Raw genomic sequence first — 22293 nt, forward strand, 5'->3', positions numbered from 1 at the left:
AAAATAGTCCTAGATCAATCTGGAAGCATTGCCCTCTGCTATCCCCAGCCCTAGAAGAAATTAAGGCTGGAGATAGGAGAGGGCAATGCTGACAGATTGGGGCATTGCTAGAAGAAATTATACAGTTGCTGTAGGTTAGCATCTGCCTGGGTATAGATGTGGGTCCATCAACATTGCAGGCAAACTAGTCCTCACAAGAGCTATTTACAAGAGCTTACCATTCTCCCTACCCCACTACTTCCCAGCTACTTAACAGAGAAAACAGATGCCATCAGACAGGAACTTCCTTAACTTCTTGTGCTCTCTCCTTGCCACCTGCAAACTTATCTGCATCCTTCCTTTCCTTCCGGCTTCCAGTCTCAGGGGATGGGGCAGAATTCCTTCGCTTTAAGACTAGTTCTTCCACCTACTTCCTTCAGGATCTCCCTCCCTCCTGACTGTTGTGAGACCCTGCCCCTCCCAATGTCCTGTCTCTTCCTCCTGCATCTCTTCCAGCAGTATTCATACAGATTATAAACATGCTCAAGCCTTATTTTTTTTTAAATAATTTATTTTAAATAGCCACCATGTTCCTTCTTCCCTCCCGTGATGACATGCAGCCTGCGTGAAAAGTCTCTTCCCTCATTGCCTCTGCTTCATCATGTCCTCATTGCTTAACTGAAGTTTTTCCCCTTTCGGTCACTAGTGCCCAGCCAGGGGCTAAAGCTACTAGATGTTTAAAAAACCTTTCCATACTTGACTGCCCTGTAGCATAGAGCACGATTAATAATGCTTCTTTAAAATCCCACACTCCTTGGCCTGACAATGTGCTCCTGAGTTTCATCCTTCCCCCTCTTTGAGGACTCAGTTCCCTTTATGGATACCTTAAATGTTGATGTTACCAGGGGTTTAGCCCTTGGCTGCCATGTGTGTCTTATACTCTCTAGATCCATCTCATCCCTTTGGGCAGGTAAGCTATGCTGTTAACTGCCAGATATGTTTTTCTAGCGCAAAACTTTTACCAGCCTACTGAACATCTTCAATCGGTCTTCCCAAAGACACCACACACTCAGCATGTCCAAAACGGAGCATTTTGTCTTGTCTCCATCCACTCCTGCCATGAAGACAAACCTTGTCACAGGCTTCTCTTGTCACGCTTACCCACCATGTCTAAATAGTTTGTTGCATAAGTGGTCAGTTCCACCTCCTCAATAATACTTTCATCCAAGAAATCTAAGCCAGAGGTGAGTATTAGAACCACCTGAGGTTTTTCTTATTTAAGAGATTTGGGGGTAATCCCAAGGCTTTTATGTATTGAAAAATTCCCTATTCCAGCCATACTTAACTATATATAGTTGCTTCAATATGCCTGTACTTTTTTTAGTGGTTATTTTAAAGATATTTTAAATGTATAGAAGAGTTGCAAAAATAGTACAGGAAATTCCCATATAACCTTCATCCAACTTCTCCTTATGTTAACCTCTTATATAAGCTATGGCATATTTATCAAAACTAAGTTAATCTGGGCACAATACTGTTAACACAGAATTTATTTGGATTTCACAATAAGTTTTCCCACGAATGTCATTTTTTCTGTTCCAGGATTCATTCCAAGATCCCACATTGCATTGAATGGTCGTGTCCCCGTAGTTTCATATGTGTGTTTTTATTCCCCAGTGCCTTTAAGTGTATTGTTTCTTCCCTCCCTTGATTTTTCCTCCCTTGCCTGCTTGACTACCCTTTTTTCTTTACAACTGAAGTCAAATAGTCCTTTGACCTCAGATCAAAGACCATCCTTTTCGATAAGGTCTTCCTTCCCTTCCCCAGCAGAACTGGTCTCTAGTGGTCTTTAGCCCAGTGTTGTAATCAGTATTAACAGATAAATGCGGAGATCAGACATGCAGTGCCCTCAAGGACAGAGACTGTGTTCATTTCCTTGTTATATTCTTAATGCCAAACTGAAAGGCTGACAAATATTAGGAATTTAATAAATGTTTAATAATGACATAAAGGATGACTAGTCATTTTGAAAAAGTTCCTAAAAGAAAGGTATTTTCCTCCAAAAACTATTTAAATCTGGTTTTTATCAACTGGCAATAACAGTTTCAACTGGATTGTCTACCGTACTGTATTTTTAAGATGTAATTACCTACTTTTCACAAGTTACAGATCCCTTAATTTGACTAATTACATGAACTCCTGTGCCAGTTTTTAAATTAGTAAATTGTAGATGTGGATCTCTCAATCATATGTCTTGCATAACTCAAATATCATACTTCTGGAACACTGTCCAGGACTGACCACTGACATTCTCTTTCACATATTTAAGACAGTAGTCAAAAACTAGCCTAGAACATAATGCAGTATTCATTGCTATACCAAGTGATTTTTATTCTGGAAAAAGAAAGAAACTGTGAGCCAAACTACATAATCTCAAAGAAGATGAGACTACTGCTGCTGCTGCAAAGCCTGCGTTTTAATAATTCTGTAAGAGTCTGAGGGAGCACATCTCTCTGGCCAGATCTGATTTCAGACTCCAAGTATAGTAAAGCAAAGATGGTTCTTATCTCTCTCCTCTCTAATTTGTAAATTATCTCCACGCCATTCTAAGATAACTTGCACAGATTCCAACATAGCAAATGCAGAGAACTATCCTTCACTATTACAGTGACATCCTTTTGTTTCCCCAGTCCAGTGGCAGCTTCAAGAAGCCGTGGTCACATTGCCTTGTTTCCCCTGGAAAAAAAAAAAATGACTTCCTTAATTCTTCCCTCATCCATCTGCCAGCATACATCTGCCATAACGCTGGTAACACTTTAAATGTGCTTGTGTCTTCCACAAGAAAACGAGTTCTCTAGTAGAGAGGACACTGTCGTCTTACTCTCATATCCACGTTGCCATGCTCCATGTCTTCACTGGGTTTGGTAGAAAAAATATTCTCTATGTGAAAGCCTAAACTGTTGTTTTACAAGTATTCCTCAGAATGCAAATGATCCATATTTAACCACCCCATCCAGGTTAGGGGTATAGCTGGATTTTACCATGGTAACAAAGCCATCTCTCAATTACACGCAGCACAAGAATCTCACATCTGCGGTTTGGTGCTGTTGAGCCTGTATTGCTCACGTTTTTAGGCATTCAAGCATCCAGCCACTATTCTGTCGCACTTAGTATTTCCAGTTAAAGCACAGGCAGTGCCAAACCATACTTTTCCAGCCTCATTTCTATGACATCTTGACTCTTAGCCTTTCACCTAACGGGAAGACTTTTTTCTCCAGTCCATACTCTAGTTCAGAATCTCACTCACAGTAGACCCTTTTCCCACCTGGGGAATTTACTGACTCCCTGGCTGCTTCTAGTATTAGGGAACTGGATAACCCTTTGGCTTAAACTCTATGCGACAGCTATTTCTGCCTTACAAGGCTACCTGCTAGAACCTTATTTGTATTCTTCACTGCTCTTGAACACATTTCTTTCCTATCCCCTCTCATTGAATGAAAGAATGAATGATTTCTAGCTCATTTGTTGTGTTCCTAAGCCCCTATGTTATGCCCCATCTGCTTCCTCCCTACCTTATCCAGGTTGTATGATCCCTTTTGCTCCCTGCATGGTTTGAAGACATAAACTAGCCATTTCATTGTAAGATTCGTGAGCTTACTGCATTTGAAATTATTTCAGCTCCATATACCACTCTGAACCCTCTCTCAGGGTGTCTCCCACAAAGATACCTTTCTTTTGAAAAGCTAACCATTTTTTGGTCTTTCTTAGCGATACCTACCATGCAGTATTTTATCTATAAATCAGTAAACTTTGAATTCATTACTTGAATTCAAAACTTGGCTAAAACAACAGTAGAGGGAGGCAATGTTATATAGTAGTTGTGAATACAAATTTTGGTTCAAATTCTGACTCTGATACTTTCTAATATTGTGACATTGGGCAAATCACATAAGCTCCTTAGGTTATAATATCTTGCCTCAAGGATTGTTATGAGAAGAGAGTATACACACAGTGCAGAGTAGTGCCTATCACACAGTAAGCACTTATAAAGGGTAGTTGCTTGGATTGCCTTAAAACTTTCCAGTGTTTGTATGATATATTAAGGGTGCATGCTGAAAACCTCAAGGAACAATGAAAGATATGCTATAATATTTTCTGTGTATTAGCTTAAGTTTTTCAGAAATAGATTAAAACCTAACCTCATATCTAGTGTAATCCTACTGGATAAAAAAATCAGCTTTGAACCCCTGGTAAATATATAAAAGTGTTCATAGAGACCAAAGAGTGGTTACATGTTTTGCTTTACTGAATCGATGGGCGGGATTCTCTCCCGCTACCCCCATCTCTCTTACACACACCCCAGTGTTTTTGCTGAAAGCTCTTGAAATAACTTTTATGTCCAGACTATTGTTCATATTTATTATATTTTATACTTGAGCAAGGGTGATAGAGTTTAGCTGTAAGAAGCTATCAAGATGTCATAACTCAGACTCAGATGCTGAGGTCTTGGCCCCTCCAGCCTGGGGGAGAAGTGAGAACCAAGGCTGGTGGAACTGACCTGACCACATCACTTTTTCCTGGCCCATGGAAAAGCAGCCAAGTCTTCTACTCATAATACCCGCTAAGGATACAGCATAGCATCACACCTTCACTCACAGAAGGGGTCCATCCCATGGCAACCAGTTGAGCTACATGGGATATCAAGCAGGAATTCCAAGAGGCTGCAGAAGTGCTCCAGAGATGGCAGGCAGTTAGGGGGAGGAGAGTTAATAAGAGATTTATTTGCAGTGGCAGAATTTCTGTGAACAGATGGATCAAGCTAGACCAGGGCAGGCTCCAAATCCTGGGGAGGAGGCCTGGAAATAGCAGGACAGAGTGTCTGGGCTGGGTTTGGCATGAGACTTAGTCACACTAGGAAGTGGTGGTTAGACACAGGGAACACAAATCAGGATAGAGATGAGAGATCAGAGGATGTTTCCAACACTATGGACTAGATAGGGTGAATGTAGAGTGCTGCCCTCATGCTTTGACTTGCCAGGGATGAGACTGAGGGGAGGGGGTCAGTGTTCTAGAGTTCCAGAACATTACTTTGCCTAAGCACTTTTTCTGAAAAAAGCATTTGAAGTATTCACTTTATAATTATTCTTTAAACCATATATGTATGTTTTAGGCATTCTTCCGTCTACATGAATTACTTTGCAGTAGTAAAAGAAACCATTTGGAGTTGTAATATGTATGTAATAAAAGAATTATAGAGGCTATTTATTGTGTTTATATTGGTGTTTCTGTTACTGGGCAGGTGTATTAGTAAGAACATCTTGTCATATTCCGATTCTGTTTCTCTAAACTTGTTAGAGAGGTCTTTCCTAAATATTATTATGAAAACTGTAGCCAGGCGCGGTGGCTCACGCCTGTAATCCCAGCACTTTGGGAGGCTGAGGCGGGCGGATCACCTGATGACACGGTCAGGAGTTCGAGACCAGCCTCAACATGGAGAAACCCCATCTCTACTAAAAATACAAAATTAGCTGGGCATGGTGGTGCATGCCTGTAATCCCAGCTACTCTGGAGGCTGAGGCAGGAGAATTGCTTGAACCCGGGAGGCAGAGGTGGCAGTGAGCTGAGATTGCACCATTGCACTCCAGCCTGGGTGACAAGAGCAAAACTTTGTCTCAAAAAAAAAAAAGGTAAAAAAAATTGTGAGTCACACAGAATAGTCTAGAATACTAAAGGGATTCGGTGCTTAAACTCCTACTTGAAAATATTCAAACAAATTCAAAAGAATAAAGTTAATATAAGTTTTCTAATGTATAATCAGAATCATCTCAGCTGTACCAGCTATATATCTGTTACAATTGTTTCCTCAAAATTTTAATTTAAAATCACCTTTGTGGCCAGGCGCAGTGACTCAAGCCTGTAATCCCAGCACTTTAGGAGGCCAAGGCGGGTAGATCATGAGGTCAGGAGATCGAGACCATCTTGGCTAACATGGTGAAACCCTGTCTCTACTGAAAATACAAAAAATTAGCCAGGCCTGGTGGCGGGTGCCGGTAGTCCCAGCTACTCGGGAGGCTGAGGCAGGAGAGTGGCATGAACCTGAGACACGGAGCTTGCAGTGAGCCGAGATCGCACCACTGCACTCCAGCCTGGGTGACAGAGCAAGACTCTGTCTCAAAAAAAAATCACCTTTATTATTACAGCATTAAAATCAGTATACAGATAAACCAAAATAAAAGAAAGTACCATAGTCTCATTACCCAGGTGATGTTAACTATTAGCTCCTTAGTGTATATCATCCAGATATTCTGTGTGGATATTTACACCCAAATGATGTTATATAATACACTATACAATTTTTCTCATTTTTAATTTTTGTGGCTACATAGTAGATGTATATATTTATGGGTATATGAGATATTTTGGTATAAGCATGCAATACATAATAATCACATCTTGGAAAATTGGGTATCCATCTCCTCAAGCATTTATCCCTTGTATTACAAACACTTTTTAGTTATTTTTAAATGTACAATTAAATTATTATTAACTATAGTCACCCTGTTCTATCAAATACTAGGTCTTACTCTTTCTGTCTTTTTTGTACCCATTAACCATCCCCACCTCCCTGTCACCTCCCACTACCCTTCCCAGCCTCTGGTAACCATTCCCTCCTCTCCATCTCCATAAGTTCAATTGTTTTGGTTTTTAGATCCCACAAAAAAAGTGAGAACATGCAATGTTTGTCTTTTGGTGCCTGGGTTATTTCACTTAACATAATGACCTCCAGTTCCGTTCGTGTTGTTGCAAATGACAGGATCTCATTCTTTTTTATGGCTGAATAGTACTCCATTGTATCCATGTACCACATTTTGTTTATCCATTCATCTGCTGATGGACACTTAGGTTGCTTCCAAGTCTTAGCTACTGTGAACAGTGCTACACAACAAACATGGAAGTGCAGATGTCTCTTTGATGTACTGATTTCCTTTCTTTTCAATATATATCCAGCAGGGGGATTGCCAGATCACATGGTAGCTCTCTTTATAGTTGTTTGAGGAACCTCCACAAACTGTTCTCCATAGTGGTTGTACTAATTGACATTCCCATCAACAGCGTATGAGGATTCCCTTTTCTCCACATCCTCACCGGCATTTGTTATTGCCTGACTTTTGGATAAAAGCCATTTTACCTGGGATGAGATGTTATCTCATTGTAATTTTGATTTGCATTTCTCTGATTATCAATGATGTTGAGCACCTTTTTATATGCATGTTTGCCATTTGTGTATCTCCTTTTGAGAAATGTCTGTTCAAATATTTTGTCCGTTTCTCAATTGGATTATTAGGTTTTTCTCTAGAGAGTTGTTTGAGGTCTTTATATATTCTGTTATTAATCCCTCGCCAAATGGGTAGTTTGCAAATATTTTCTCCCATTATGTGGGTTGTCTCTTCACTTTGTTGATTATTTCCTTTGCTGTGTGGAAGCTTTTTGACTTGATGTGATCCCATGTATCCATTTTTGCCTTTGTTGCCTCTGCTCGTGGGGATGCTCAAGAAATTTTTGCCCAGACCACTGTCCTAGAGAGTTTCTCTGATGTTTTCTTACAGTAGTTTCATAGTTTTAGGTCTTAGATTTAATTTTTAATCTATTTTGATTTGATTTTTGTATATAGTGAGAAATAGGAGCAAGTTTCATTCTTCTGCATATGGATATCCAGTTTTCCCAGCACCATTTATTGAAGAGACTCTTTTCCCCAATGTATGTTCTTGGCACCTTTTTCGAAAATGAGTTCACTGGAGGTTTGTGGATTGTTTCTGGGTTCTCTGTTCTGTTCCATTGGTCTTTGTGTCTGTTTTTATGTCAGTACCATGCTGTTTTGGTTACTATAGCTCTGTAGAAGAATTCAAAGTAACGTAATGTGATTCCTCCAGTTTTGTTTTTTTTGATTGGTTCATGATTTAGTCTTTCTACTTAAGTAAAGAATATTTTACACACCACAATTACGGTGTTATACTATTCTGTGTTTTTCTGTGTGTTTACTATTACCAGTGAGTTTTGTACCTTCAGATGATTTCTTCTTCCTCATTAGCATCTTTTACTTTCGGATTGAAGAGCTCCCTTTAGCATTTCCTGTAGGACAAGTCTGGTGTTGATGAAATCCCTCAGCTTCTGTTAGTCTGAGAAGGTCTTTAGTTCTCCTTCATGCCTGAAGGATATTTTTCCCCTGGATGTACTATTTTAGGGTAAAAGTTTTGTTTTGTTTGTTTGTTTGTTTGTTTTTCTTTCCCCTTTAGCACTTTAAATGTGTCATGCCACACACTCTTTGCCTGTAAGATTTCCATGGAATAGTCTGCTACCAGATGTATTGGAGCTCCATTGTATGTTATTTGTTTCTTTTCTCTTGCTGCTTTTAGGGTCCTTTCTTCATCCTTGACCTTTGGGAGTTTGATTATTAAATGCTTTGAGGTAGTCTTCTTTGGGTTAAATCTGCTTGGTGTTCTGTAACCTTCTTGTACTTGAATGTTGATATCTTTCTCTAGGTTTAGGAAGTTCTCTGTTATTATCCTTTCAAAGAAACTTTCTAGCACTGTCTCTTTCTCTACCTCCTCTTTAAGGCCAATAACTCTTAGATTTGCACTTTCGAGGCTATTTTCTAGATATTGTAGAAGTGCATCATTGTTTTCTATTCTTTTTTCTTTTGTCTCTTCTGACTCTGTATTTTCAAATAGCCTGTCTTCAAGCTTCCCAGTTCTTTCTTCTGCTTTATCAGTTCTGCTGTTAAGAGACTCTGATGCATTTGTCAGCATGTCAATTGCATTTTTCCACTCTAGAATTTCTGCTTGATTCTTTTTAACTATTTCAATCTCTTTGTTAAATTTATCTCATAGAACTCTGAATTCCTTCTCTGTATTATCTTGAATTTCTTGGAGTTTCCTCAAAACAGCTTTTTTGAATTATCTGTCTGAGCTTGTGGTGAATGCTGCCAGACCTGGGACTTACCCTGCTCCCTTCTCATCCAGGGCAGGTCCAAAAATGCTATCCAAGAGCCTAGGCCTGTACTGGGGGACCCCAAGAGCCTACTTGGTGCTCTACCCCACTGTGGCTGATCTGGTACCTAAGGTACAAGGCTAAGTTCCCTTTGCTTTTCCCTCTGCTTCTCTCAAACAGAAGAAATATTTCACTGTAGTCATCACAGCTGGGAATGTGCTGGGTCACACCTGAAGCCAGGACATCTCAGAGCCCAAGCCCTGCAGCGTATTCCCTGGGTAACACTGTTGGTTATTTAGGGCCCAAGGGGTCTTTAGTTAGCAGGGGATGAATCCTGCCAGGATTGAGTCCTTCCCTTCAAGGAAGTCAGTTCCCTTTTGGCCCAGGATGGGTGTAGAAATGTCATCTAAGCCTGGAATGGGGGCCTCATGACTCTGCCCAGTTCCCTATCTTACTGTGGCTGACCTAGTAACCAAGATGCAAAACAAAGTCCTCTTGACTATTCACTCTTCTCTTCTTAAGCAGAAAGAAGTGGTCACTTTTGTTGCTGCAAGCTGCACAGCCCAGGGTTGGGGAAGGGATGGTGCCAGATTTACTATTCCCTTACTCATCCGAGCAGGTGTCTCCCTCGGTCACATGCCACCCTAGTCCATGGACTGTAAGCCCAGACTACCACTAGGAGTTGTCTAGGAGTTTCTGTCCTTGTCTCCTAGACTGCGTTTTGAGTTTACCTAGGACCCCAAAGCACTTCAGCCCATGGTAGCAAGGCTTGCCAAGAAACTCAAGTTCTAGCTGCTGAGATGGTGATTCTCTTCTGGCTAGGGCTGGTTTCAGTGCTCCCTCCTTGCATGGGCACTGTCTGAGCTCAGAAAAGCTTTATTTCCTACTCAATGACAGGGCAGCAGTGAGTTCAATGTAAAGTCCCCCAGTCACTGCACTCTCCCAGCAACTTGCACAGATTCTTTCTCCGTGCTGCATATCTACTGCTGGGGGATGGGGGAGGGGTGGGAGATGGGAGAGGGCATCGGAGATTCAGAACGGTCTCTTCTGCCCTCCCCAAATCCTTTTTCAGGGATATGATGTTAAAACCAGGTACTGTGATTGCTCACCTGATTTTTGGTTCTCGTGATAGTGCTTTGCTGTGTGCAAATAGTGTGCGAAAATTTGGTGTTCTGGGATTGGTGCAGGGCAACAAGCAGTGTAGGCTTCTATTCCATCATCTTGGTCTGCTTCATATTTATTTTTAATCTACCTATTTTCAGTTCATGAGTTTCCAATCACTACATTTTTTATCTCATGTGGAACTTAGTCAATGTACAGATTTTTAAAAAGTCGGACACATCAGCAGGTTTGTTCAAATCTAGGACCATATGTTGCATCTGGCTATCTATTTCTTAAGTGTTGTTTAATCTAGAACAATCCCTTTTTTGGCAACACTGACTTAAAGAGATAAGACCAGGCATCTTAACCCCCAACTTTCGGATTCTCTGGTTTCTTCCCTGTAGTATTGCTCAACATGTTGCTCTATCTCTTGTGTTTCCTGTGATGTGGAAGTTGAATCTAGATGTGATGGACTGGGGTTCAGCACCTTTGGTAAGAAAGCATTGTAGATGATGATAAGTGTCTTTGCATTGCCCTGCATTGGTGTAATGACAGCTCAGTTCCCCCACATGCAGTTATATTTGTCTTCTTGCCAGTTCAGGAAGTAATCTATATGTTGCTACATTGATACCATATGAACATCCGGTTCCTCCTCAACAATTCTGCAGGTTTTGTAGTAGGACAAGCCGCAGACAAAACCTCTTAGACACCAAGTTGTAGAAGGAAAGGCTTTATTCAGCTGGGAGCATCGGCAAGCTACTGCCTTAAAATCTGAGCTCCCCGAGTGCACAATTTCTGTCCCTTTTAAGGGCTCATAACACTTAAGATTTCACGTGAAAGCATCATGATTGATTTGAGCAAGCAGCGGGTACGTGACAGGGGCTGCATGCACTGGTGGTCAGAGAGAAACAGAACAGGGCAGGGAGTTTCACAGCGTTCTTCTATATAATATCTGGAATCTATGAATAACATCGGTTTCTAAGTTATGAGTTGATTTTTAACTACTGGGTTTAGGCCAGGCAGGCCCAGGCCTGGTTTTGGGCCTGGCGCCGGGCTGCCTGTCTTTGGTTTTACTTCCTTGTTTTCTTCTTAAAACAGGTACTGAGTATAAAACAATATAAAATAGTATGAGAGGGTCTCTCTCTTTCCTCAGTTTTAGCACTAAGCAATAATCCTTGACTAAAATAATTACAGTAGGGATATGAAATTATATTTTCTAAATCTGTAATTGCTTTTACATGTGTTAGCTGGCATTTACTATGAAAGCAGAGATTTCCCTCACATAGTAGGACTCTCAAATTATAATAACTGAAATATCCTTTCTTTTAATTACCAGTTTTCAAAGTAAGGAATTGTTTAACAGCTGCCTCAGATGAGATGTTGGAAGAATTTAAGCGTTTTTGAAAAAATGCTATGGTCACTGCAAATATGATTTATTGATCATTTTCAATGTATCAGGAGTGTGTTAAAGGCTTTATATAACCTAATTCTTGTGACAACACAATGAGATTTTAGAGAAGATAACGGAAACAGTGTGTGGTTAAATAATTTGATTTGATATGGTCACTCACATGGGAAGTTACAGAGCTGGGATGCAAACTCAAATTAATCTTAGTCCAAAAATCCATGCTTAATTCTTTTAGACAGTTTTTTTGCATTTTATTTAAAAACCAAATTCTACTTGTAATGCTGTTTGGAATGTTTCCCAATTTATAAACACTAGTAATATAAATTATGCTTAATAATTCTTATAAGATCTCTTCCTCTACCCTTATGTTTTTTTAATATTTTTAACAGTGTGAAGAAAACACAAACCTTCAGGATACTACCCGCTACCTCAAACTTCCCTTTTCCAAGGGCATTTTCCTTGGGAATAATAATCAAGCCATGAAGGCCACAAAGGAGTCTTTTTGTATTACATCCTTTCTCTGTTCCACAAAACTCACACAAAATGGTAATGTATAATATTTTATTTGAAAGCGCTAGTACCTAGTAATCATGTAAATTTTGGTAAGCATATTCAGTAAACACCAATGTTATAGTTAAGAACTTTAGAAAAATTATGGATACTTCTGTTTGTGATTTCGAATAAAATGGAAACAAATGTGACCCAGTGATCTGTTGAATGCATGTCATTTAAGAAGGACTTCAAAATTATCCCAGTATTGAAAAACAAGTACACAGCTTTTCAAATAAACCCTCAACACCCAGCTGCTTTAAAAAAAAAAAAAAAAAAAAAAGGACGAAAATACCAACACCTTAATCTCGTGTTTTATAGCTCCATAAACAGTGCTAATTGCAGGCTTTAGAATAAAGGCTGTTTTTTGTTTAATTAGATGCATATTGCTTTTCAGTTCTAGCATTACTTTTTATGTCAGTGATTGTTTAGCAAGTTATGATTAATAAAGCAAGCTCTTCTCCTTGGCAAATTGCTATGAAAACATGTTCTTTAATGAAGGAAGTAAATTAAACATTTTTGAGTTTTTTATGATTGCCATATAAGACTTCTGGCTAGCACCCTGAATGCTACATTAAATAAGTTATATTCATTATGTTGAGAAGAATCACTTTATAATGAAGTATTATGTCTCATAAAAACCTGTGCCTAAACATGTGTGCTGTTATTAGTTCTTTCTTAGTTCCTTCTTCTGTATCAGAGAACAGCATTTGTAGAAGGAAACATTTCTTCTTTTAGATCATAGTCTCAGGAAAAAAGCAAAATGTAACATCAAAATTTTGACCACTTTTGAAACACCTCTCAATTTCAACATGCATTGCTACTATATTTGTATAGGACACCAAGTTAAGATTTGTTATACCAGGCTTTATCAGCATTCAGTAGTTAATGATTTTATTTAAATAAAACTTCCATTGGTATAACTCAATAAATGATTATAAAGCATTTATGAAACCTCAGGTATTTTTTTTATGAGGCCAGTTTACCCCCATAGAAATTATGAAGATAATAAAATCAACCTTTTATTGAGATCCTTAAACAGAAATATTTATTTATTCTATGTGGATTAGTTGTGTGTGGGTAGTAGAGTTTGCATTCATGTTTAACTGAATTTCCCCAATAGAATATTTTGGGTTGTATTACTTATCTATTGCAGCTGTAACAGCTACCACAAACTTACTGCCTTAAAACAATAAAGATTTATTATTATTGCAGTTCTGGAGGTCAAATATCCAAACTCAGTTCCACCGGGCTAAAATCAAAGTGTCAGCAGGGCTGCATTCCCTCTGGAATGGAGAGAATCCATTTTCTTACCCTTCCTAGCTTTAGAGGCCACCTGCATTCCTTGGCCTATAGCCCCTTCCTCTAGCTGCAAAGCCAGAAGCATAGCATCGTCACATCTCTCTGACTCTGACCATCTTACATCTTTTAAGGATTCTTATGATTATCTTGAGCTGGATAATCCAATATTTTAAGATCTTTAATCACATCTGTACAGTCTTCTTTTGCTGTGTGAGGGAAACATAGTCCCTCCTAATTCTTGGAACAGGTTCTTTTGAGGCCATTATTCTGCCTACCACACAGGTAAACCTAACAATAGATTCTCTTCCATCAAGATATTTGGTCCTACATACTGAATTTGTGCTAGTTGTAGCATTTAGGATGTTAGACACAATTATGAAAATAAGGCAGAGAGAAACAAATCCTGAAAATTAGAGGTTGCTACTTTTTAAAAGTAGAGAACATTTTCAGGTAAATATGAGTAAAAAACAACTTATGAAATAATTATATTAAACATCTCACTATATGGAAAGTGGGATCAGAATCACATGCAATGGTTGGCTCATTTTTGGAGATGGATAAGTGTTTCATTCATTATTAGTTTGGCTTTGATTAACCTTGTCAATGAGAAACAGCTCAAAAGGAGCCAGGAAATGAATGGCATGTTTCAAGAGTTGGGAAGGAGGAAGGAAGTTAGTTGGTCTTTCTGAAATTTACATGCTAAACACACATCTCTGTGTCGAAGTAATTTAGTTCCAAATTGGAATTAAATTGCTATGTATTCATTTTTCTTGACTTGGAAAATATACAAATCTTATTTCTACTATAATTCAGCATTTACTAAGTGATATGGTCTCTAGGAGCAGTTTCCTAGAGCAGATTTGCATTTCAGAATTCCCAAAGTGTGTCTGTCTGCACACGCTTTGTGTCATCCAACATGGACAGTGTACCAAGGCCAAAGCACTACGCTGGGCATCTGTGACTGCCAGAACAGGTAGAGATTTTGTGGTTCGGAGGATTAGGGGTCATGGCATCCTCCTATTTTTATAGCTCTTGATAGGTTAGGTACATAATATACACCTAATAAATGCCTGTTGAATGGAATGTAGAAATTGGTATTTTCTGTGATAGGTTGTAGCTCCTAATTTGCAGCTAACATCCTCAGATGGCAAAAGCAAAAACCTAGGATACAGCAATTTTGCCTGAACTCTAAGTATTTTGCATACATGATTAATTACATCCAGATGTAATCATAGTCTCAGAAAAAAAGCAAAATGTAACATCAAAATTTTGACCACTTTTAAAACACCTCTCAATTTCAACATACATTGCTACTATATTTATATAGGACACCAAGTTAAGATTTGTTATACCAGGCTTTATCAGCATTCGGTGGTTAATGAATGGGCTTTTCCACGTGCTCCATCATGAGCAGTGTAGAGATTCATCAGCCTTCTTGCAGAGAAGATGGGCAGGCTCATCCTGACTCATTTTCTGGACCCCTGTAATCTATTTTCAAGCCCTACTTAAATGGGCACTAGTCCTCATTCTTCACTGCTGCCACTTTGTAGCCAGCATAGCCACCTCCTTCCTCCCCACACTCCTCACATTGAGCAGGGTCCTCATGGCCCCTCCAACTGCCTCACTTTAAAGGAAGGGAAAGAGAACACAAAGGAGGAGTGAGAGCTGGCATGGGGGTGGAGTGGGAAGTGAGGAGTGAATGGCAGGGGAAGTGCACGGGGGATTATGAAAGAGAAGATGCCAGGGAGGGGAGGCCTCCTGAAGTGAGATGCAGGAAGTAGGAAGTAGGTGGGAGGGAAGCAGCAAACTGGGGAGAACAATAGAGCTTTGCCTTTGTCACTCTGGGTCTCACTCTGTGGAAATATCTGATATGCCAAATATAACCAATCAGTTTTAAAAAGGTTTCAATCATACCCCAGGGTGTCTGAATTACATCTGAATAGTCAACATTTTCAGGGTTTTTGGTTATGAAAACCTCATAAATCTCTTTTTCAAAGTTGGTATTTTTAAAATCCCTTTATTTTTCTCATTCTAACTCCTCCTCCTCCTCTTACCCGTGTTTGTTGCAGATAAACATTCCTGTTTGGTACTGAATTCCTTACTATTAATAGTAAATCCTTTGTGAGGTTTTTCTCTTGAATCTGGCTTTGGTGGAGCTTGCTTCTCTTTCTCCTTGAGATTCTTAATGCTTTTTCTCACTTCTGTTCTCTATATTCTCTTTTTCTTTCTCATCTTACCTACTTCCTTGGTTTTGGGGGGTTTGGAGTTTTTGTTCCCTCATTCATCTTTCTGTTTCTTAGAAAGTCCCTTTTGGGTTTCTGCTAAAACAAGTGATTTGAAGTGAATTTCCTGCTTCTCTGCCTGGAAATTCTGTCCTGGCTTCTCTCTCGGCCAGTCTAGTCTGGCAACTCCACCGAGCCCTGAGTCCAGCTCTACCAGGTCCCCCTGCCCTGTGCATGCTTGGCACACATGAACCTTCAGTTCTCACTGCATTTGTTGGCCTCCAGATGCCACATCTCCCTGCATGCTTTGTAGACTAATAACACATGAACACCATCTCCCAGAGCCTTTCTAACTTCTGCCCAAGAAAGATAAATTTATTCCCTCCCCAGGTGAAGAGGTTCTCAGGACCTGCTGAACTAAGGCCCGCATGTCCGTTTAGGAAAGGGTTAAAGGGCTGGGCCGTGTGCTTACCTGGACTCTGGGATGGAAGATGGCCCATGGGGTCCAGCAACTGCTCTTCTCAGGTTGAGAGCTCCGTGGATGATCTGAGAAATCACTGGGCCTGTTATCATTCTTTTAGTCTGCAAGATTTTGGTCACGTTGCCAGGAAGACCTTTGTTGCTGGGTGGAGTTGGTTGCTAGGCAGAGTGCTATGTGCTGGCCACCCAAACAGGAATAAAGCAGGTTCCCAGCCCTCAAGAAACTCTCATCTTTCCAGGAGGAGGCAGAAAAATTAATCAACAAATATTTGTCACCTGCCTGCTCTGTTCTTGGTGCTGGGAATACAGCAGGGGCCAGGTTGGCATGGCTTTTTTCTCTTGGAGTTTACAGTCTAGGTGAGGCATAGATGAATACACCCACAACTGTAATGGTAAGGTACGTGCTGCTGTGATGTGGAAGCATGGAGAAGGGACAGTTAGCTCGAGATTTCAGGAAAGGCTTCCAAAATGAAGCAACATCCAACCTGAGGACTAAAAGAAGAGTAGGAGTTTGTAAGTCAAGAGCAGTGGGGAGGAAACAGAATACAGTGTAATAAATGCCATCCTGGAGAGGGCTAGTCACAGTTTGTGGGCGCCTGCGACTTGAGTGGCTAGGAGAAGGGAGCCACATGTGTTAAGAATTTTACTTTTACCAGCAGAACGCTTTCATGTGAGGACCTGTTCCCTATTAAGGCAATTAATCCTCCTTTTCTGTTTTGAAAGGTGATATGCTTGATCTTTTGAAATGGAGAACCCACCCAGACAAGATCACTGGCTGTCTCTCTAAATTAAAAGAAATCGATGGCTCAGAGATAGTAAAGGTATATAGTATTTCATTACTATTTTCCTTGCAGAGATTCATAGAATAAAGAACATTTGGAGGAAAAAGACAGATAGTATCTTATTTACTCATGTACTACTTCTTTATCTAACAGTTTCTGCAGGATACACTGGATACCTTATTTGGAATTTTAGATGAAAATTCCCAAAAATATGGGTCTAAAGTGTTTGATTCTTTGGTAAGTTCAAATTCCCTAAATTATATTTTAACTGTTTTGTCTCTCAATCTTGACTTTCATGAGGCTGATTCAGAAACATGCACTTAATAATGTAAGAGTTCATTTTAAAAAGAAGAAAAAAAAAAAAGGAAAACCTTGATTTGCATTTGGTTTTATAAAGCTCAATTTTCTTTTTTTAGGTTCACATAATAAATTTGCTGCAAGATAGCAAATTTCATCATTTTAAACCTGTAATGGACACTTATATTGAGAGTCATTTTGCTGGGGCACTTGCATACAGGTAAGGCCCTGTATCTTGTAATTAGTTTAGAAGTGGTTCCTTTCAAGCTTTTCTCAGCAGAAGAGGCGATATAGGAAAATTTAAAAGGGAGTGTAGGAAGAAATGGAGCACTACTGAAGTGTCTCTTGAGAAAGTCTCTTCCCTGCTAACACACCCTTTTTCAATGGCTAGAACTTATTTTGATTAAAAAGGGAAAGAAAACCTCCTGAATTCTATTCCTGAGCCCTCTAATATAAAGTCTTTCCTTCTTGTCTCTGTTTCACTGGATATTCTTTGGTCTAAAATGTCTGGCACTTTGGCTATTGAGAGTCCCACTTCATCACTGTACTCCCTGATGATTATAAATGTTCATAAGAAAGAAATATGAATGGAAAACAACGTTTGCCTTCACACCTGCTGAAAGTCATTCATTCATTTATCTGTTAGGATTTACTGACTGCCAGCTGCTTGCCAGGCGCTGTACTTTATGCTGATGATGTGAAGACCTGGTCCCTGGCCTCAGGCAATTTAGTCATTGGGATCTACTCTTTGACAGGGGCTGCTATTTTAACTGCTCCTCCTTTTCTACCGGCTCAGGTGATGCTGAAAAGTTATGAATAATGTCATGCTTTAGCTAGTGCCTGCCTCTTCGCAAGGTAGTTGATAATTGCCAGAGGCCACAGCTTCTCTCTTTTAGTTTGACAAATAACACCTTCCCAGTCTGGCTCTGCTTAGATAGCCCGGGAGTGTACCCCATTGTCTGTCTCCCAGTCCAATATGGTGCTTGCTGTTCTCCCATATTTCTACCTTATACCTTAAGCACCTATGGGCATGCACATGCCTGACTGTTCCCTGAGATGAGTTTAAAAAGCATGAAATCAGGTTGATATCCTTCCCCCATCTATGTAATATATAAAGGTTAGTAGGTTATCAGATAAGCATTTGATCCTGTTTACTTGGATATTCCCAACCATGACATGTTAAGATCAACATCTCCAACATCGAAATGAATGAAGGTAATTTTGTTAGACTAGACCATTCATCAGTGTGATTTTTTGCTGAGAGCGAAATGCAACCTCACGAATAGTTTTGAAACATCGGCCCACTCAGCCTAACAATTTGGGCCCTAGTGTGAGGAGGTCACTGCTTCCAAGTTAAATTCTCTTTGGAAGCTAGAAAACAAGAGTATAATTTCTCACACTTCTGATTGGCCAGGAAAGCAGGATCTTAAAAAGACAAATAAGGGTTGTGGAATCCTTTCAGGCTGGGGGTGATCAGAAACTCACTGGCATGTTATCTTAAAAAATAGCACTCCACCAACATCCACCTGCTGGCACATCCAAGTATTCTCCCCTGGCCCAGAGAAACATTGCTGGGTAAACTGTTTCCTAGAAACCAAGAACTGGCTGGGCGCAGTGGTTCTTGCCTGTAATCCCAGCACTTTGGGAGGCCAAGGTGGGCAGATCATTTGAGGTCAGGGGTTCAAGACCAGCCTGGCCGACATGGTGAAACCTGGCCTCTACTAAAAATACAAAAATGAGCTGGGCATGGTGGTGCATACTTGAATCGTAGCTGCTTGGAGGCTGAGGCAGAAGAATTGCTTGAACCCATGAGGGAGGCAGAGGTTGCAGTGGGCCAAGCCACTGCGTACCGGCCTGGGTGACAGAGCAAGACTCTGTCTCAAAAAAAGAAAAAAAAAGAAACCAAGAACTGACCAAAGTTCAAGGTGGTAAGACTATAATCTTGAGAGTTGTACGCTGTTGTTTGTACATTTTTTCAAAACGGGGAAAAAAAAAAAACCTTGGCCTTTCTAGAAATTCTCCTAAGGCACATATTGACATAAGCCATGTTCTTCTCATGGGTCAGAAAATTGCCTTGATAAATCCGTAAGGTGTGCGTAGCAGTGGGCAAGCATTGTCTCCATCCCTCTTCCCCACCCCGTTTTGCCTGCAGCCTAATGATATTGCATCCAACTGTTTACATGGTCACTGGAAAAGAAATCCCAGTGAGCAGTTTTACAGTATTGACCATGGCAGTCATACTGCCAGGCACTTGGGTGGCCAAAGTCCTTTTCTCCAATATTCGTGTTCACCCATTTGGAGGCATTACCAGAAACGCAGGACTATGGAATATGTCCAGATTGAGTATTGTTTCTCTCTTAAGCTTTGAAAAGGGGTGGCAGTGTTGATCTGCAGATTTAGTAAAATTATTGTACAGCAGATTGACAGGAAAATGTGAGAACTGTTGGGAAAAGAAGCCTCCTCATGATACAGTTAAGCATTGGATTTGTTGGCATTTAATTGAGAATTAGACCAATTCTACATTCTGCACATTTTCCCCTGTATTTTAGAGATCTCATCAAAGTGCTCAAATGGTATGTGGACCGGATCACAGAAGCAGAGCGGCAAGAGCATATCCAGGAGGTGCTGAAGGTGATAACATGCTGTTGATAACAGAGTCTGACAAAGCTGTTGCATGCTGATGCTTAAACTAATTGGTTCCTCTACACAGACAGTAATGGGTGATGATATATTACTGACATTCCAATTCAAGGATCTTAATCAGTTTGTGGCTGCTTGAGAGCTGATGAAATTTGAAGGGGGCTTTGCCAGGCTAGTCTACTGGAAACTGTTCGGGGTTGAATCTGTGTTCCTCTGGGCTGTAGAGCACGTGAAGTCTAAGATGAGCAGGAGAGGGAGGGTTTGTGAGAGAAGACTATATAGGGGCAGTTAAGCTTAGAAGTTCCTGGCTCTTGCCGGGCGCGGTGGCTCAAGCCTGTAATCCCAGCACTTTGGGAGGCCGAGACGGGCGGATCACGAGGTCAGGAGATCGAGACCATCCTGGCTAACACGGTGAAACCCCATCTCTACTAAAAAATACAAAAAACTAGCCGGGCAAGGTGGCGGGCACCTGTAGTCCCAGCTACTCGGGAGGCTGAGGCAGGAGAATGGCGTAAACCCGGGAGGCAGAGCTTACAGTGAGCTGAGATCCGGCGGCTGCACTCCAGCCTGGGCGACAGAGCCAGACTCCGTCTCAAAAAAAAAAGAAGTTCCTGGCTCTTGCTTCCACCAACCTGACAGAGACCATCGGAGAACCATTTATGTTAAATTTTAAGAGCAAATAGGGTGGCTTAGCAGGGATTATAATGAGGAAACCTGAGGCTTTACTGGGTCTTGTGGTCTCTGGGTGCTATATGCTCCCTTGTCTGTGGAGATACTAATCCCTTACTTGCAAACATGTTGAAAAAGAGTGCAAATTCTTAAAGGAACTGTCCAGTAACAGCCCTGGTAGTCTTCTGATTCCTGTTGTTGAGGACCATCCTATCCAGTGTCAGTAGATTTAAGTAGACAATGTATACATTTTATAAAACAAGCATTTTGTGAATTATACATTTGTAATTTTGGGCTGATTGAAGGTAAAATGCTAAGTGGCAAGAATACTACTTGTCAAAACAAAATTATTTTTTCAAAAACAGTTATCTTTTTGTTGACTAAATTTAAAAAACATCTGAAGGTCAAAAACACTTAGTGTTCATCATACTCCAGAATGATAAAGTGTTTGTTGTTTTTTATTTATTTATTTTTTTTTTTAATTTTTTTTTTTTTTTTTTGAGACGGAGTCCCACGCTGTTGCCCAGGCTGGAGTGCAGTGGCGCGATCTCGGCTCACTGCAAGCTCCGCCTCCCGGGTTCCCGCCATTCTCCTGCCTCAGCCTCCTGAGTAGCTAGGACTACAGGCGCCCGCCACCGCGCCTGGCTAATTTTTTGTATTTTTAGTAGAGACGGGGTTTCACTGTGGTCTCGATCTCCTGACCTTGTGATCCGCCCGCCTCGGCCTCCCAAAGTGCTGGGATTACAGGCTTGAGCCACCGCGCCCGGCCGTTTTTTATTTTTTTAGACGGAGTTTCGCTCTTGTTGCCCAGGCTGGAGTGCAATGGTGCATTCTCAGCTCACCGCAACCTCTGCCTCCCAAGTTCAAGCAATTCTCCTGCCTCAGCCTCCCAAGTAGCTGGGATTACAGGCATGCACCACCATGCCTGGCCAGTTTTGTATTTTTGGTAGAGACGGAGTTTCTCCGTGTTGGTCAGGCTGGTCTCGAACTCCTGACCTCAGGTGATCCGCCCACCTCGGCATCCCAAAGTGCTGGGATTACAGGCATGAGCCACCACGCCCAGCTAAAGTGTTTTTAAATTTTCTCTCACTAAGCATCAGAGAAAAGTGGCTGTTCCCCATAAAAGTAAATACTATTCAAAAAAGCCTCACAAGGCCTTGGCGTTTACATGAATAATTTGAAAGTTTAATGCCATACCATAGTTTTTATGCCATGTCATTGTTAAATAAATACTCTTTGTCTCCTTTGAAGCTAACTTTTAAAAATTGTATTTTTAAGGCACAAGAATACATTTTTAAGTATATAGTTCAGTCTCGAAGGCTGTTTTCCCTTGCCACTGGTGGGCAAAACGAAGAGGAATTCCGCTGCTGCATTCAGGAGCTTCTCATGTCAGTCCGTTTCTTTCTTTCACAAGAGAGCAAAGGGTCTGGAGCATTATCTCAGTCACAGGTAATTTCTTTTCATCTATGCTGAGTAGAAGAAAGCGATAAGTGCAGTTTATATATTTTTACACAGCAGTGTAATCAAATGTTTTCTCCATCGAAGTCAATAGCTCCAGTTTATATTTGTAGCTTAACCAACTTTATGAGTAGACTTTTAAAATTCCCCCACCTTCTGTGTACCAGCTGAGCAGAAGTGGGCTGCCTTTCCCTTCTCTCTCTGCATGGAGAGGCTATTGGTTTGCATCAGCTTCATTTCCAGTTACCAGAACACATACTGATGATTGGACATGCTGTCACCACCAGCCCTGGGGAAGGAATTTCGCTAGAGCCAATCTCTTGCAGTTCTTTTCCCCAAGCCTCTCACTGCATTTTAATCTGTCAACTTGAGAATCATTATATTGGACTCAGCTAAGCTGCATGTTATTTTGTTTTAT

General features: G+C 40.6%; 1 protein-coding gene across 6 annotated transcripts in view; it reads left to right on the forward strand.

Moving 5' to 3' along the window:
- DOCK4 (dedicator of cytokinesis 4) overlaps nt 1-22293 on the forward strand; it is a 475353-nt gene that overhangs the window by 308549 nt on the left and 144511 nt on the right. For all 6 annotated transcript variants that reach the window (XM_050782626.1, XM_050782628.1, XM_050782623.1 and 3 more), the window contains exons 17-22: nt 11866-12022; nt 16753-16850; nt 16965-17048; nt 17228-17328; nt 19658-19739; nt 21696-21866. In XM_050782626.1, coding sequence (XP_050638583.1) covers nt 11866-12022; nt 16753-16850; nt 16965-17048; nt 17228-17328; nt 19658-19739; nt 21696-21866 — 693 coding nt within the window. The remainder of the gene's footprint in view (nt 1-11865; nt 12023-16752; nt 16851-16964; nt 17049-17227; nt 17329-19657; nt 19740-21695; nt 21867-22293) is intronic.

This window comes from Macaca thibetana, chromosome 3 (assembly GCF_024542745.1).
Source record: "Macaca thibetana thibetana isolate TM-01 chromosome 3, ASM2454274v1, whole genome shotgun sequence".
NCBI lineage: Eukaryota > Metazoa > Chordata > Mammalia > Primates > Cercopithecidae > Macaca > Macaca thibetana.